Source organism: Hippocampus bargibanti, linkage group LG20 (genome assembly GCF_051943395.1).
Source record: "Hippocampus bargibanti isolate YZ-2025 linkage group LG20, ASM5194339v1, whole genome shotgun sequence".
Classification (NCBI taxonomy): Eukaryota; Metazoa; Chordata; class Actinopteri; order Syngnathiformes; family Syngnathidae; genus Hippocampus; species Hippocampus bargibanti.
This window is the reverse complement of record NC_142753.1, coordinates 9,273,540-9,287,697: the sequence shown is the minus strand read 5'-3', so window position 1 is coordinate 9,287,697 and position 14,158 is coordinate 9,273,540. Positions and strand designations below refer to the sequence as shown.

The 14,158-nt window shown below is 40.5% G+C and overlaps 1 protein-coding gene across 1 annotated transcript in view; it reads left to right on the top strand.

Annotated features, from left to right (window-relative positions):
• Positions 1-14,158, top strand: part of stt3b (STT3 oligosaccharyltransferase complex catalytic subunit B) — a 29,465-nt gene that overhangs the window by 10,035 nt on the left and 5,272 nt on the right. The window contains exons 4-12 of the mRNA XM_089023608.1: positions 622-687; positions 2,314-2,413; positions 3,580-3,678; positions 5,940-6,086; positions 8,363-8,411; positions 9,911-10,065; positions 10,990-11,201; positions 12,234-12,421; positions 13,786-13,957. Of these exons, the coding sequence (XP_088879734.1) occupies positions 622-687; positions 2,314-2,413; positions 3,580-3,678; positions 5,940-6,086; positions 8,363-8,411; positions 9,911-10,065; positions 10,990-11,201; positions 12,234-12,421; positions 13,786-13,957 (1,188 nt within the window). The remainder of the gene's footprint in view (positions 1-621; positions 688-2,313; positions 2,414-3,579; positions 3,679-5,939; positions 6,087-8,362; positions 8,412-9,910; positions 10,066-10,989; positions 11,202-12,233; positions 12,422-13,785; positions 13,958-14,158) is intronic.

The following is a 14,158-nucleotide window of genomic DNA, read 5'->3' as shown; positions in this document are numbered from 1 at the left end:
CAGCGCAATAGAAGAAACGCAATGAAAGGAAGCTAAAAGACAATTTAGTTGTTTAGTAAGAATTCATGTACAAAAATATAATTCACATTAATCTGTGATTCAGACATTTTTAGGCCAGCAGAGAAGGCCAATGTATCAACGCAACCTTTAAATATATATTTTCAATCATCATTTTCCTTTCTATCCCTTTTGTCAATCGGTTCAATGTTGTAGCTAGTATATCCTGTCTGACATGGGGCGAAATAAACTAATCGGTTGTAATTGTTTCGTCATCTATATACAATTTTTTTAAATAATTGCAAAATGCAGATTTTTTTTTCTTGGAGTTCCGGGAGTTGTTTTTGTTTGTCTCATCAACCTGTAAGAGAATTTTCTCAGTTGTTTGTTCAGTTTCAGCAAATCTCGCCCAAAAAAAAGAAGCCATCATTTTATGTTGCATGACCTCAGATGATGAAATATTGATCATAGGTCCCTCAAAATAACACGACCATCTGGAAGGACAGAGAAGAACTTCGGCAACCATGTTTTGCTCTTTGGCTTACCTCCTTTGGAAATGTACTTTGCGATCTTGAACTTCCTGATGTGGCAAACACTTTTTGTAATCTATTCGTCTTTCCCCAGGTGAAATCTGTGAAGACGGGCTCTGTGTTTTGGACAATTGGCTGTTGCCTCTGCTATTTTTATATGGTAAGTAGCGTTTCCACACAAATGTCGCCTTGCAGACATTTTGACCCTGTGGCTGCAGCTGGTTTTTTTTTTTACTTTTTTTACCGATTTGCTGCTGCTCTTTGTGCAACCAACCTCACACACGCCTTGGGTTGAATTTTTGAAAACTTAGTTTTTCAACTCAATGACCTCAAGTCAGGTCAAAATGACAGTCGCACGTTGTCCTTTTTGGTCTCACTTGGTGGACCGATGCTTGCTGATGAACATAATGACAAAAAAAAGCCGCCTTTCCCATCAAACATCCAGCAAGAGAAGTGATACAACAGATTATCCCAGGCCCATTTTGCTCCCCTTTCGTGATAAATTGTGTGCATAGTTCCGAGAGAGGGCGAGTATGCCTTTTTGGCAGGAGGCGTGGTGGAGGAACTTGCATGTAATTTCTCAGGCTGGATTATTCAAGCAATCATCCAATGAAACAAATGACAACTGCCATGGCGTCCGATTGATATATGACAGAATCAATAGAAAGGAGAGATTTGAGGGTGTGGCAAGACTCATCAATTCCGGTGCTTCAAATTTTAGGGCATGTGTGTGTGAGATTTCATCATGCGGATTGTTTCGAAGTCTGTGTACTTATCTGCAGCCCACCCACTGTTGTTGATACAGTTGCCCTGGCAACAACCAAAAAAGTTTTTGATCATGGAGCAACAGCATAGAATCAAATTTGGGATGCTTTCTTTAATGTATTCATTTTTTGTTACAATCCTGCCGACCTATGTTGACGCATGGCTATGGTTTTTTTGCACTTAACACGTAACCGAATGTGACAAAGATGGAACGAGATCTTCGGCCTTGATATCAGCCTCTTATGGGAAACGGCGATTAAAAAAATGGCGAGATAATGAAAGGGATCATCAAAGCGGCAATCTTCCCCCCCACGATGGACAGGACAAGCGACCATAACCATGCTCGTGGCTATGCAACAATTCTGCTTTTCGCTGTCGTGCGAGGGCGTGGGTGCAACCGGATTCGCGCCGGCCTGCTCGTTTTTCACGCGTCAGCGTTCATTCAACCCGGAAGTAACTCAAATAGATAGAAAGCTCGCTAGCTAGCCAATCAATAGCCAACAGATACCTAGTTAGATAGCTAGTCAGCTCGAAAGTGAATAGATAGCTAGCCAGATAAACTGTGTCCACTCCAGTGCCAGGGTTTTTGTCATTGTCACTCGAATTTCAGGACCCACAGAATATTGAGTTTTCGGACTACACAAACATTCTATGCAGCGTTAAAAAAAACCTTACACTCTTGTTTCATCAGAAAAAAACGAGTTAATTCCTAAATTATATGGGTTTGGAATTATATGAGCTTGAAATGAGGGCGGCTGTCCAAAATACATACAATGTAATACATATTGGTTTATATAGCGCTTTAACAACCGTTGAAGCTGGAACAAAGCGCTAACATGGACAAAAGGCAAATGCTGCCCACTTGTGGAAGGAAAAAACATTACCAGAGGCAATGGCCAGTGCTGTATCTGCACCCAAAACAAAAACAAACGTGGGAATGGCGCATGTTTAATTCCCGAATAAAGTCGTGACTGTCAGTGAATGACTTAAACTAACCGCATTTGAACACACTGTCTTCCAGGTGTCTGCATGGGGAGGCTACGTGTTTATCATCAACCTGATCCCCCTCCACGTGTTTGTGCTGCTGCTGATGCAACGTTACAGCCGACGAGTCTACATCGGTACGGTGCCGGGGAGCGGCTTGAGGGTTACACTCGGTTTGACACGGGAATGTAAAATGGAAGAAAAGAATCTTCTTGCAGCAGAAGCTCAAATTTCAAATTGATATCTACAAGCAGCTGCTTCTGGATATCAATTTGAAATGAGACCACCTGCCCCTGTGTCATTATCGTTTAGCTTTAAATTCATCAAAATCATCAAAAATGTATAATATGTAACATGAGAAGCTGTTCACAGTCATGGCCGATGTCCCTCTTAAAGGACAACCGACTTCACTTTTTTTGTTTCCTAACTGACATCAGAAAAACGTTTTATAGCATCTAAAATACCCAAAACAGGCAGGCTGATATTTTTAGTCAAATGCAAAACACCAATAAAAATGACTTCAAGTGTCCAAAATCTGCCAAAAATTGAGCTGCGAATTGGGCATTTTCAGAAAGTCCCGCCCCCAGTTCGTGACGTCACGCCAAGACATCTTGCATTGCTGGAGAATCAAAACAATGGCTTCAGATTCGGAGAAGATGCTTTCTTGTTACACATCCTGTTGTGAATATGATTCAAATAGTTCTGAAGAAAAAAGCATACATGTTTGCAATCCATTAAAGAAGTACTTGCGTATCAATTCGAGCCGTCAGGACTGCAATGTAGCGTCCCAGAAAATGCACAAGATGGCCGCCGAGCTGCTGTAAGGAATGAATCAGCCCGTTTCCACAGGCTGATAAATTCCTCACGTGGAGCTTGGACGCCCTCTTCTGGCGCAATACGAGGTTTTCAGACCAAACAAGCATTGACGTGACGGAAGGACTGCTACATACAATGTGTCCTTTTTTTCGGTCAGGGGCGTTCCTTCAGTGACGTCACGTACTGAGTCGTCACCAACTCAAAAACAAGACTTCCGGAATATTCAGCACGAGTCTTAAAACGTAAAATATAGCTATATGCGGTGGAATCTTTGTAAAATAGAATTCATAGAAGCCATTTTACAAATTATGGACACAACTTGTCCCGAGGCGTCGGTTGTCCTTTAAGGGTTAAAGCAGACTTGATTCTACATTTGTTGAATTTTGTGTACCATTGATGTCCCTTTCAGAGAATGAGTTTGTGGTTTGGTGCCTTATTTTTATTTATTTTTTTTATTTTTTTGCCCCCTGTGCTTATCTCTCTCCAGCTTACAGCACCTTCTACATTGTTGGTCTCGTGCTATCGATGCAGATTCCATTTGTCGGCTTTCAGCCCATTAGGACCAGTGAGCATATGGCTGCTGCTGGTAAGTCAAATCGATTGTTTTTTTTTGTTTTTTTTTTTTTTTTGCTAGTAAGTGCAGGGGCCAGATCCGAGCCGACACATAACAGGCGTACAAAAAAAAAAAAAAATCTGAAATAACATAGCCAATCCGCATAACAACGTGTCCATTGAGAAGCGTTGTCCTCTTGACGATGGCGTAGCACATTAAAAAAATTAAAATCAACTAGAAAACGTCTGCAATCGATGATCGATTTTGTTTCGAGGGGCATTGAGTTTTAGGCAAGCACGCTGCCGTTCCAAGCAAAGCTTGCTTGTCGGGTGCACTAACGTATTGCCGATAGCAAAGAAGTACTCACGAGTTGTTTGGCCAGTATATGTATGTTTAGTTGATTTCTTTGAAGCTAAAATATTCCAATAATTTTAATTATAGGTGGATTGTTCAGACAAGGACTGTGAGAACGTTCCACCCATCTAGGGGCATATTTGTATATGCTGCAGTGTTATGTAAAAACGTATTTTATATATTTGAAAAAACTGTTGTAATTATTATAAATATATTATTTAATCGATATATTATACAATTATTATTATTATACAATATATAAATATATATAGAATATGTATGTATATGTGTATATACAGTCCCTGACAAAGGTCTTGTCGCTTATCCAAGTTGTAGGAACAACTAATAAATAACTTGACTTATAGTTTGATCTATTGGAATCAGAAATGGCTTATATGAAAGACAAAGCCCTCTAGATTAGGCCTATTATACCAAAATAAAGTTTTGTATCATTCATTGAGTTTTATTATTTAATCAGGACAGAAAGGTCCGATATTACTACAAAATTACATACAAAAATAATGGAGAAATTCGACATATATTTCATTTTGAATACACAAATATGCTACAATAACATTAGAACATAAAGTTATGCCTTAGAAAATGAATTAATATCGCACGTGTGTGTGTGTGTGTGTGTGTGTGTGTGTGTGTGTGTGTATATATATATATATACAGTAAAGTCTCGTTATATCGATATCGGATATATCGATAGTCCCGGTTATATCGATACTATTTCTATGCACGCACTGAGAAAATTACATGCAAACAGGGTCTGATATATCGATAGTCCTGGTTATATCGATATTTTTTCGGACTCCCTTGAATATCGATATAACGAGACTTTACTGTGTGTATATATATATATATATATATATATATATAAACCTTGTGTGAGGAAAAAAAAATACTCAACATTCCACCATCTTGCAACTGATACTTTAGCGGAATGGTACTCGATCAAGTTTTGCGCATGTTGGGGGGGGACGGGACTCTCAATTTGCCACCACCTCATGTGTTCAAGGTACACCACGAAAGCAACAAAATGAAATTATTTTCAAACCAAAGTGCCCTGGGTGACTTTTTACACCGTCAACATACATTTGCGTGCACTGTGGCGTTAGAAATATCCCGATTAATGGTCCCGATCTAATCTACTACCCGCTCAGCCCTTAATGGCCTCCTTACTTAGATTTAATGACGCCGTTGATTTGAATGCGGCGTAATGCTGCAGAATCAGCCCTATTTTATTATGTTTGGTTAGTGCGTTGAAAAGGCTATTGCCTTTTTTTTTTTCAACGTTCGTTTGTTGTTGCTGAAGTTGATGCATGTTAACTCATTCGCTGCCAGACCATGTGCAAAAATGTGTCCACTCCACTGCCAAGGTTTTTGTCATTTTTACTCAAATTAATAAATTCGGGAATGGCAGTGAATGAGTTAATGTTTTTCAAACAATGAAGTCAAGAATTTGTAAACTGCTCAACGCTGAATCTGTCTACCACTACCCTTTTTTTTTTTGGCTGCTCCTTCCTGCGTCTTTTTTGTTGCCCGTGTAGCAGCTGCTCACATCTGGTGGTGGCATTTAGCGAGCACCGCGGGAAACGGCAGTAGAGTGGCTGAGCTGTTGATTTGTTAGGATGGTGCGCGCACACACACACACATACCCTACCCCACTCACTCCCCCATCCACGGGGGAGAGTGGCGTTGAATTTTGCTTTCCAAGAAACCTTCCGGGGCTCCGCTGCAGAAAAGGGCGGGATCTGCGCTAGGTGGCGGAAGATATACCAACCAATACAGTGACGTGGTTGATCTACAAAGAATGCTGGAATTTTCCAGATGTCAAAAACAGGACGCTGAATGTCATAATATGAAACTCAGACGGTATTTATACTTCCAGACATTTCAAAATCGTCATTTTTTAAAAAAATTCTTTCTCGCAGGTGTGTTTGCACTACTCCAAGCGTATGCCTTCCTGCAATACTTGAGAGACAGACTGACCAGACAAGAATTCCAAACGCTCTTCTTCCTGGGCGTTTCGCTTGCCGCCGGTGTGGTCTTCCTTACCGTGATATATCTCACGTACACAGGTATGATTGTGACGTCCGGTTATGGCAAAAATGTGGACCGCATTAGATCCCTTATTTATTTGTTTTTTTTTTTTGTATGTTTATTCGTTCATTTATTCTTTTATTTATTCTTTTAGTCATTCTTTTATTCATTTTTTATTCATTCATTTAGTAATTTATTCATTCATTTATTTATTCATTTATGCATTTAGTCATTTATTCATTTATTCATTTAATTATTCGTTTATTTATTAATTCATTTGTTCATTTATTTGTTAATTTATTCATTTATTCATTTAGTTATTCATTCATTAGTTCATTTATTTGTTACTTTATTCACTCATTTATTCATTCATGTATTCCTTTATTCATTTATTCATGTATTCTTTTATGCGTTTATTCATTTATTCATTAATTTCTTTATTCATTCATTTTTTAATTCCTTTATTTGTTTGTTTATTCATTCATTTATTCGTTCGTTTATTTCTTTAATTACAATACAATAGCACATTTGTTATGCATAAAATAAGGTATTATTTGGTGTAGTTTTAAGGCTTATTAAGTAGAAAATTATGTTTTATTGGGACTGGCAACAGATTATTCTCATTTTTAATGGTTTCTTATGGGAAAAAAAATGTTTGGCAGACGAACTTTTTGCCTTACACACACTTTCTGGGAACCAATTAAGTTTGTATGCTGAGGTATCACTGTATTATGAAAATATATAAAACAAGTAAGTCACAGTTTTCAAATGGGTTGGAGAAAAAAAAATGTTGCATTTTAAAATATGCAGCAGAGCTCGTTTGTGTTCTCTCTCTCGCACGGGCGGGAGTTGGTTGTGCAGATATACGACCACAACCACCGCCCTCCCACCTCTCCTAACCCCCAAGCAACATTTCCAAGCTGTTAATATATTCCAGATCAAAGCTTCCGAGATGTATGCACATCTGAAATGCCTTGTGCCTTAATTTGCCAGCGTAAACGCTTCCTCTTATGTTTCCAAATAAGAGAATTCTATTCATGAAGTTGTCAAGACAACGAGCGTCGACACATTCTTAGCATCAGGAGACCCATGATCACATGTGAGCTTTCCTAATCCCCCACACCCTTTTTTTCTCTCAGCAAAAATGTGTAGCTTAACCATTTGTAGGTTTAAAATAGGACACAAAGGGTTGTCCAAGAGATATACAGTAAAGTCTGGTTATATCGATAGTACTGCTTATTACGATACTATTTCTATGAACGCAAGGAGAAAATTTACATGCGGCAGGATCGGATATATGGATAGTCCGGTTATATCGATATTTTTTCCGACTCCCGAGAATATCGATATAACGAGACTTTACTGTATATCATTTTCTCTCCTTTTTAAATTGTCTTCCTGTTGTGTAACATGTGACACGCGACTATCAATCCACTCCTAAGAATCAAGATTGAAAGCACCAGGCGGCTTTTCACTCAAGGTGCCGAATTCAATCTGTGCGCTGAACCACGCTTGGTTGCTCAGACAAAGAAAAAGGGGAGAAAAAAACGACAGTGTGATTTCACGTTTGTAGACGTTTGGACAGGTAAATGCAGCATGTCAGATATCCCGTGATGTTCATGACAAAATTCATAACAGATCCCTGTAAGGCAGAGGTGTCAAAGTCATTTTTTGCCGCAGGCCACATTGTAGTTATGGTTTCCTCTCGAGGGCCGTTATGAATTGGGGAACGTATGTTTAAATCCCTTCAAATATGACATATAGAGCACACAGCAAATTAATGAATAACTCGTTTTCAAATCTGAAGTCAAGAATAATGACTTTTATTGTGGTTGACATCCAAAAATATGACATTTTGGCTCAGATTTTAGCAATCATCATGGAATTTAACAAGTTTGATTTGCTTTCGCGGGCCGAAAAAAAATGATGTGGCGGGCCGGATTTGGCCCGCGGGCCTTGACTTTGACACCTGTGCTGTCAGGTCTCTTAAAAAGTAGCAGGTGCTTATGTTTTCTGCTTTTGGAAAGCGTGCGGACTTTTGGAAATGGAACTTGGCCACACGGCAGAACGCTTCGATTGAGCCAGAGTAGAAAAGCGCATTGGGTGGAAGTCATATTTGGCCGCAGGGACGGCAAGCCGCCAGCCAAATTGGCAGTCGCAACTCAAAATGCCCAGTGCGGACGGCCGCCTCTTGCCTTGTGTCAACCGGAATGTACCAACGTGGCTCGCTGGAACATTCTGATCACATACACTATAGTACTACAGTATATCTATTTTCACAACTACAACTTCATTTTTTTCTCCTTCTCTTCAGGATACATCGCTCCATGGAGCGGGCGTTTCTACTCACTCTGGGACACTGGGTAAGTTCCGCCAATGTATACTAAACGACTGAAGAGTTTCATAGCATTAGATTATGTTAGATGAGCCTTTATTTGTTTCACAGTGGAGAAATGTACATTTCACAGCAGCAAAATCAAAATACAGGAGCTGCTGTAAAGGCAGCCACTCTCGCGGCGCCATCTTGAAGTCAAAACCTCCCCCAAAAAAAACATAATTACAAATAATGTGACACAATATAAAGAACCCAGACGGTCATTTACACTTTCTGCACCCTCTGATGTATGAAGCAGTTTTCGATGAAAGGGGAGAGCAACAAAGCCTCATTTTCACCGATGGATCAGGGACTTCATGGGGGAATGTGCACGTTTGCTACAAGCTAAATGTTGAATGGGCATGTCCAAAAGTATTAACTCTCGCCTCAAACCATGCTTCGCAAATTGTTTCACCGGTTTAATCGGCACACGCCTTGGAAACTTGACATATCACTACGTGCTCGTGTTTTGTTAACTCATTCACTGCCACACCTGCACAAATGTGTCCACTCCAGTGCCAGGGTTTTTGTCATTGTCCCTTGAATTCCAGGACCCACAAAATATCGGGTTTTAGGACTACATAAACATTTAATACAACCTAAGACTCTCTTTTTTCATTAGAAAAAAAGTGTTAATTGCTAAATTATATGGTTCTGGTGTTATATGAGCTTGAAATAGGGACGGTTGTACAAAATACTATATAATACATGCAGATTGATTTATGCAGATGCTCCCCTACTTTTAATGGTCAGACAGAAATGCTGTACGTTATACCTTGCATTGCACGCTATTTTCCGAGTACTGCGAGTTAATTCCTAAATTATATGGGTCCGGAGTTATATGAGCTTGAAATGAGGGCGGCTGTCCAAAATACAATGCGATACATACATATTGGTTCATACAGCGCTTGAACAGCAGCTGAAGCTGGAACAAAGCACTAATATGGAAAAAAAGGGAAATGCTGCCCCCTTGTGGAAAGGGAAAACCATTGCCCGAGGCCATGTCCAGGCTTTATCGGCACCCAAACATGAAAAAAAAATGATCAAAATTCAGGAATAGCTCTCTACGTCATATTTTCAATTCCAGAATTAATTAGTGAATGAGTTAAAACGGAGCCAGGGTCTCAAACTCCTTTTTTTTTGCGGCGTGTTTTTACCTCAGACCTTTTAGGGGATGTTTTTGTGCCACGACGAGAGAAGCATAGCAAGCACTCATCCTGTCATCTCCAAATGACAGACGTGTGTGACATTTGGTTCTTCCCCCTAGTTGCTTATTGACGCCATGTCACATTTCTTTCCTTTAGAGGCCGATACAAATCTTCCCCCCCTTCCTTTAAAACTTGTATGGTTAAATGGCGTGATAAATAAATGAGCAAAGACTAAGAAATCCTAAGGAAGAGCCTTAAATCTTTCCACTTTATTATTCTCGAGAATGTACGACAGAATTACTCAAATATCTCACGCCTGTCCTTGCAAATTTCCCCTTAGCTACGCCAAGATCCACATCCCCATTATCGCCTCGGTGTCGGAGCACCAGCCGACAACGTGGGTCTCCTTCTTCTTCGACCTTCACATCCTGGTGTGCACCTTCCCGGCGGGCCTTTGGTTCTGCATCAAGAACATAAATGATGAGCGAGTGTTTGGTAAGTCCTGTTTGGGCTCGACTTGAATTGGCATATTTTTCACATATTTTACCACTCGATGGATAGTCATGAAATAAATGAATCTCGTTGGATCAGATCAAAAAAAAAACATGACATTATTTTCATTTTTGGAAGAGAAGGGGACCGAACTCCATACCTTGAGGGACACCATAAGTAAACTGATGGTCCTATGACTATCCAAGTAGCCATCTTATTTTTTTCCCCTCAATAAAATGCTGTCCATGACGATATAAATGATCAGCCTTTACACAGAACTGACAACTTGAATTATGGGAACGGAAGGCTGAATTGATTGGAACACAAAAGTACCGTATTTTCCGATGTATAAGGCGCACCCCCAATGAATGGTGTATTTTCAAAATTTTTCCATATATAAGGCGCATCTTCAGAATCAGAAAGCCTTTAATAGTCCCACAATAAGGACATTTGCAGTCCGCAGCAGCAATTGAAAGGGGATTGGGGGGGTGAAACGATTAAAAGAAACACAAACTGTACATAGTGCGAATATGAGGATATAAGAAAAGTATATGGATGTATGTAACTTTTGCATTATCGTCATAAGGTGACTGTGCTATTTACTGTACAAGAGTCCAGTTTGTGTTTTCATTCACGTTTTTTTCACAAATACAAAAACATTCACATTTTTTCTAAATAAGGTAAATATGTCAACGTTTTTCAGCAATGGAAGAAGCAGTCCTTCAGCTGCTTCTCCGACAACTTACTCAGCCGATTATTACTATTGATCGACCCCCTCGCTTATTGAGCCCGTTCGGTGGCTTTTCAAGGACGAAAAAGCCACTGGCGTGTTTTCCATTCAGGGCCGTGTCATGTGGGCAATGAGAAAAGACTGATTAACTGAGCCTGTGTCCGCTTTCTTTTTTTTTTTTCTTCCTTCCCCGCTAGTGGCCCTATATGCCATCAGCGCGGTGTACTTCGCCGGCGTGATGGTGCGTCTCATGCTGACGCTAACGCCGGTGGTGTGCATGCTCTCTGCCGTGGCTTTCTCCAGCGTCTTTGAACACTATATGGGAGATGACACCAAGCGAGAGAAACCCCCCGCCGAAGATAGCAGCGATGAGGATGACAAGAGGAATTCGGGGAATCTCTATGATAAGGTTTGATTACAATTTCAGCATCTAGGATATATTTTTTTCATGATGCGTTTCCATTTTGTATGGCTGTTTTGGCAATCCCCCCGATGCCCATAATGGCATGCAAGAAACTTCAGGAAGGCTGGCAGACGTTCAACCTTAATCTCTGCAACCCACCAATATTTTGGAGCCGTTTCGGCAAACCTGTGATTCAGCCATGATTCAACTGCAGCTATTTGATGCTCTTTCCCCAAGCAATGAATGGACTGTTTCGATCAGCTTTATTCGCAATTTACTATCCTTGGACAAAGCTTGACGCCACGCGTACGTCAATATTTTTTTCCAAAGTGGAATGGAATTTGAATGAATTGGATTGGATTAGCCTTTATTAGTCTCGCAGTGGAGAAATTTACATTTCACAGCAGCAAAGTGATGAAAGGAAGAGGAAAGGAAAGGAAGAAGTCAAAAAACAAAATACAGGAGCTGCTGTAAAGACAGCCACTCTTGCGGCGCCTTCTTGATGTCACAAAAACAAAATAACAAATATGACAACACAAAAACACAGTCATTCAATCTTTAGTACTTTTTGCAGCCTCTTTGTTGCATGAAGCAGTTCGAGGTTAAAAAGCGTCCTTTTCACCAGTGGATCAGAGGTGGAAGGTGCACGTCTGCTACAAGCTAAATGTTGAAAGCAAACACGAAGCTGTAGCATCCATTGACCGGAAGAGATTGTCTCTCATCTCATCTCCCACGTAAATCCGCTTCAATTCCAAGCCGCGACAGTTCCACGTGAGCATCGCTGTGAAAATGCTGCCCATTGCCGGCACAACAACAACGCAAAATCGCCTCAGAAGCTGTCCAGCGATGACAGTCAAATGTCACTGACATTCCTCCCAAATCAAAATCGGTGCTGGCATATTCGGCCTGTGGGAACACTTACTGACAGCCGCCTACTGAGACGCCATCTTGGACTTCCTGTCAAAACCCCTAAATAGACAAACGGCGGCATTCTTTTTCTCTCTTTTCAATATTGAAACAATTTTTCTTCTTTCCCAGGCTGGCAAGGTGCGCAAGCACGTGTCCGAGCAGGAGAAATCGGAAGAAGGCCTGGGTCCTAACATCAAGTCCATCGTCACCATGCTGATGTTAATGCTCCTGATGATGTTTGCCGTCCACTGCACTTGGGTCACCAGCAATGCTTACTCCAGCCCCAGCGTGGTGCTGGCCTCCTACAACCACGACGGGTAGGAGCCACATTTGCGTCATTTTGACAAAGGCGGCAAGAATAGCCGAAGGAGATAAATCGGAGGTACAGTGAGACCTCAACTTACGAACTTAATTGGTTCCCAGACAGAGTGTGTAAGGTGAAAAGTGTGTATCTCAAAAAAAAAAATCCCATAGGAAACCATTAAAATGGGAATAATCCGTTCCCGGGTTTCCATAAAATATACTTTTCAACTAAATAAGCCTTAAAACTACACACAACATACCTTATTCTACGTATAATAAATGTGCTATTGTATTGTAATGAAAGAAATACACTGCATTGTATCATAAAGTCACTTTATTTACATTTGTGATGGTCATTTATGGCTTGATGGAATGGCGTTGGAGGTCAAAGGGAATTGCTGTTTGGAGAGAGAGGCGCATTACATGACGACTGTAATTAAAGAAATAAACTGTGCTGTAAAATAGTTTTATTTACCTTTTTGATGGTCGTTAATGGCTTATGGAAGGAGAGTCACCTTCCATCAGGACTGTTGGTAACTTAACCTCTGGTGCTGTTCGGTCGTGTGCTTCCGCCGAAAATCACTCCGCCAGTGGTGGGTGTGTATTATGAAAATAGTGCTTATTATAAGGTTTAATTTTCATAAATTTGACGTTTGTAAGTTTGTAAGTTGAGGTGTTTGTAAGTTGAGGTCTCACTGTAGTTCTGACTTAGAAGGGGAGGAAAAAATAAAATAAAAAAGCAGAAGGCTCCACAAAGAGCAACCAAGACGCGACATGCATATTTCATCTGACATTTTGTTGAAATATTGATGCATGCGTGATAGCGCACGCTTTGATACGGCTACTTATTTTTTGTCGAGTTTCTAGGCCACGTAAATGCGTTTGTGTCTTTGCAAATCGCTCGCGACAAACTTTACAAACACACGCAAGCGAGGTGTCGTGAAGTCTCCGTGTTCCATCTGCAGCGCGTAACCGGTAATCGGGTCTACTTTATCATTAAAGGACAACCGACGTCACTTTTTTTGTTTCCTAACTGACATCAGAAAAACGTTTTATAGCATCTAAAATACCCAAAACACGCATTATGATATTTTTATTCAAATGCAAAACACCAATAAAAATGACTTAAAGTGTCCAAAATCTGCAAAAAAATGAGCTGCAAATTGGGCATTTTCAGAAAGTCCCGTCAAAAACAATGGCTTCAGATCAGAGAAGATGCTGTCTTGTTACACCTCCAGTTATGAATATGATTCAAATAGTTCTGAAGAGGAAAGCATACATGTTTGCAATCGATTAAAGAATGTATTCCGTGCCATTTTGGCCCAATTAGCCCTTCTGTTTTCATTGACGGCTTCCTCACACCTTTTTTTCTTGTCAGGTCACGTAACATCCTGGACGACTTCAGGGAGGCCTACTACTGGCTGAGGCAGAACACGGACGAGCATGCGCGCGTCATGTCGTGGTGGGATTACGGCTATCAAATTGCCGGGATGGCTAACAGGACGACCCTCGTGGACAACAACACGTGGAACAACAGTCACATAGCGCTGGTGAGCTCTTTGGCTTCAATTCAACTTGCCTTTTTAATGCTGGCAAAGAAATGATCTTTCTCGCCATCCAACGGATGATTCTCAAACGCCACAGTGATTTATTTATAATTTTTGGTGTTTTTTTTAATTAACTCATTCACTGCCAGACCATGTGCAAAAATGTGTCCACTCCAGTGGCAGGCTTTTTGTCATTGTCACTTG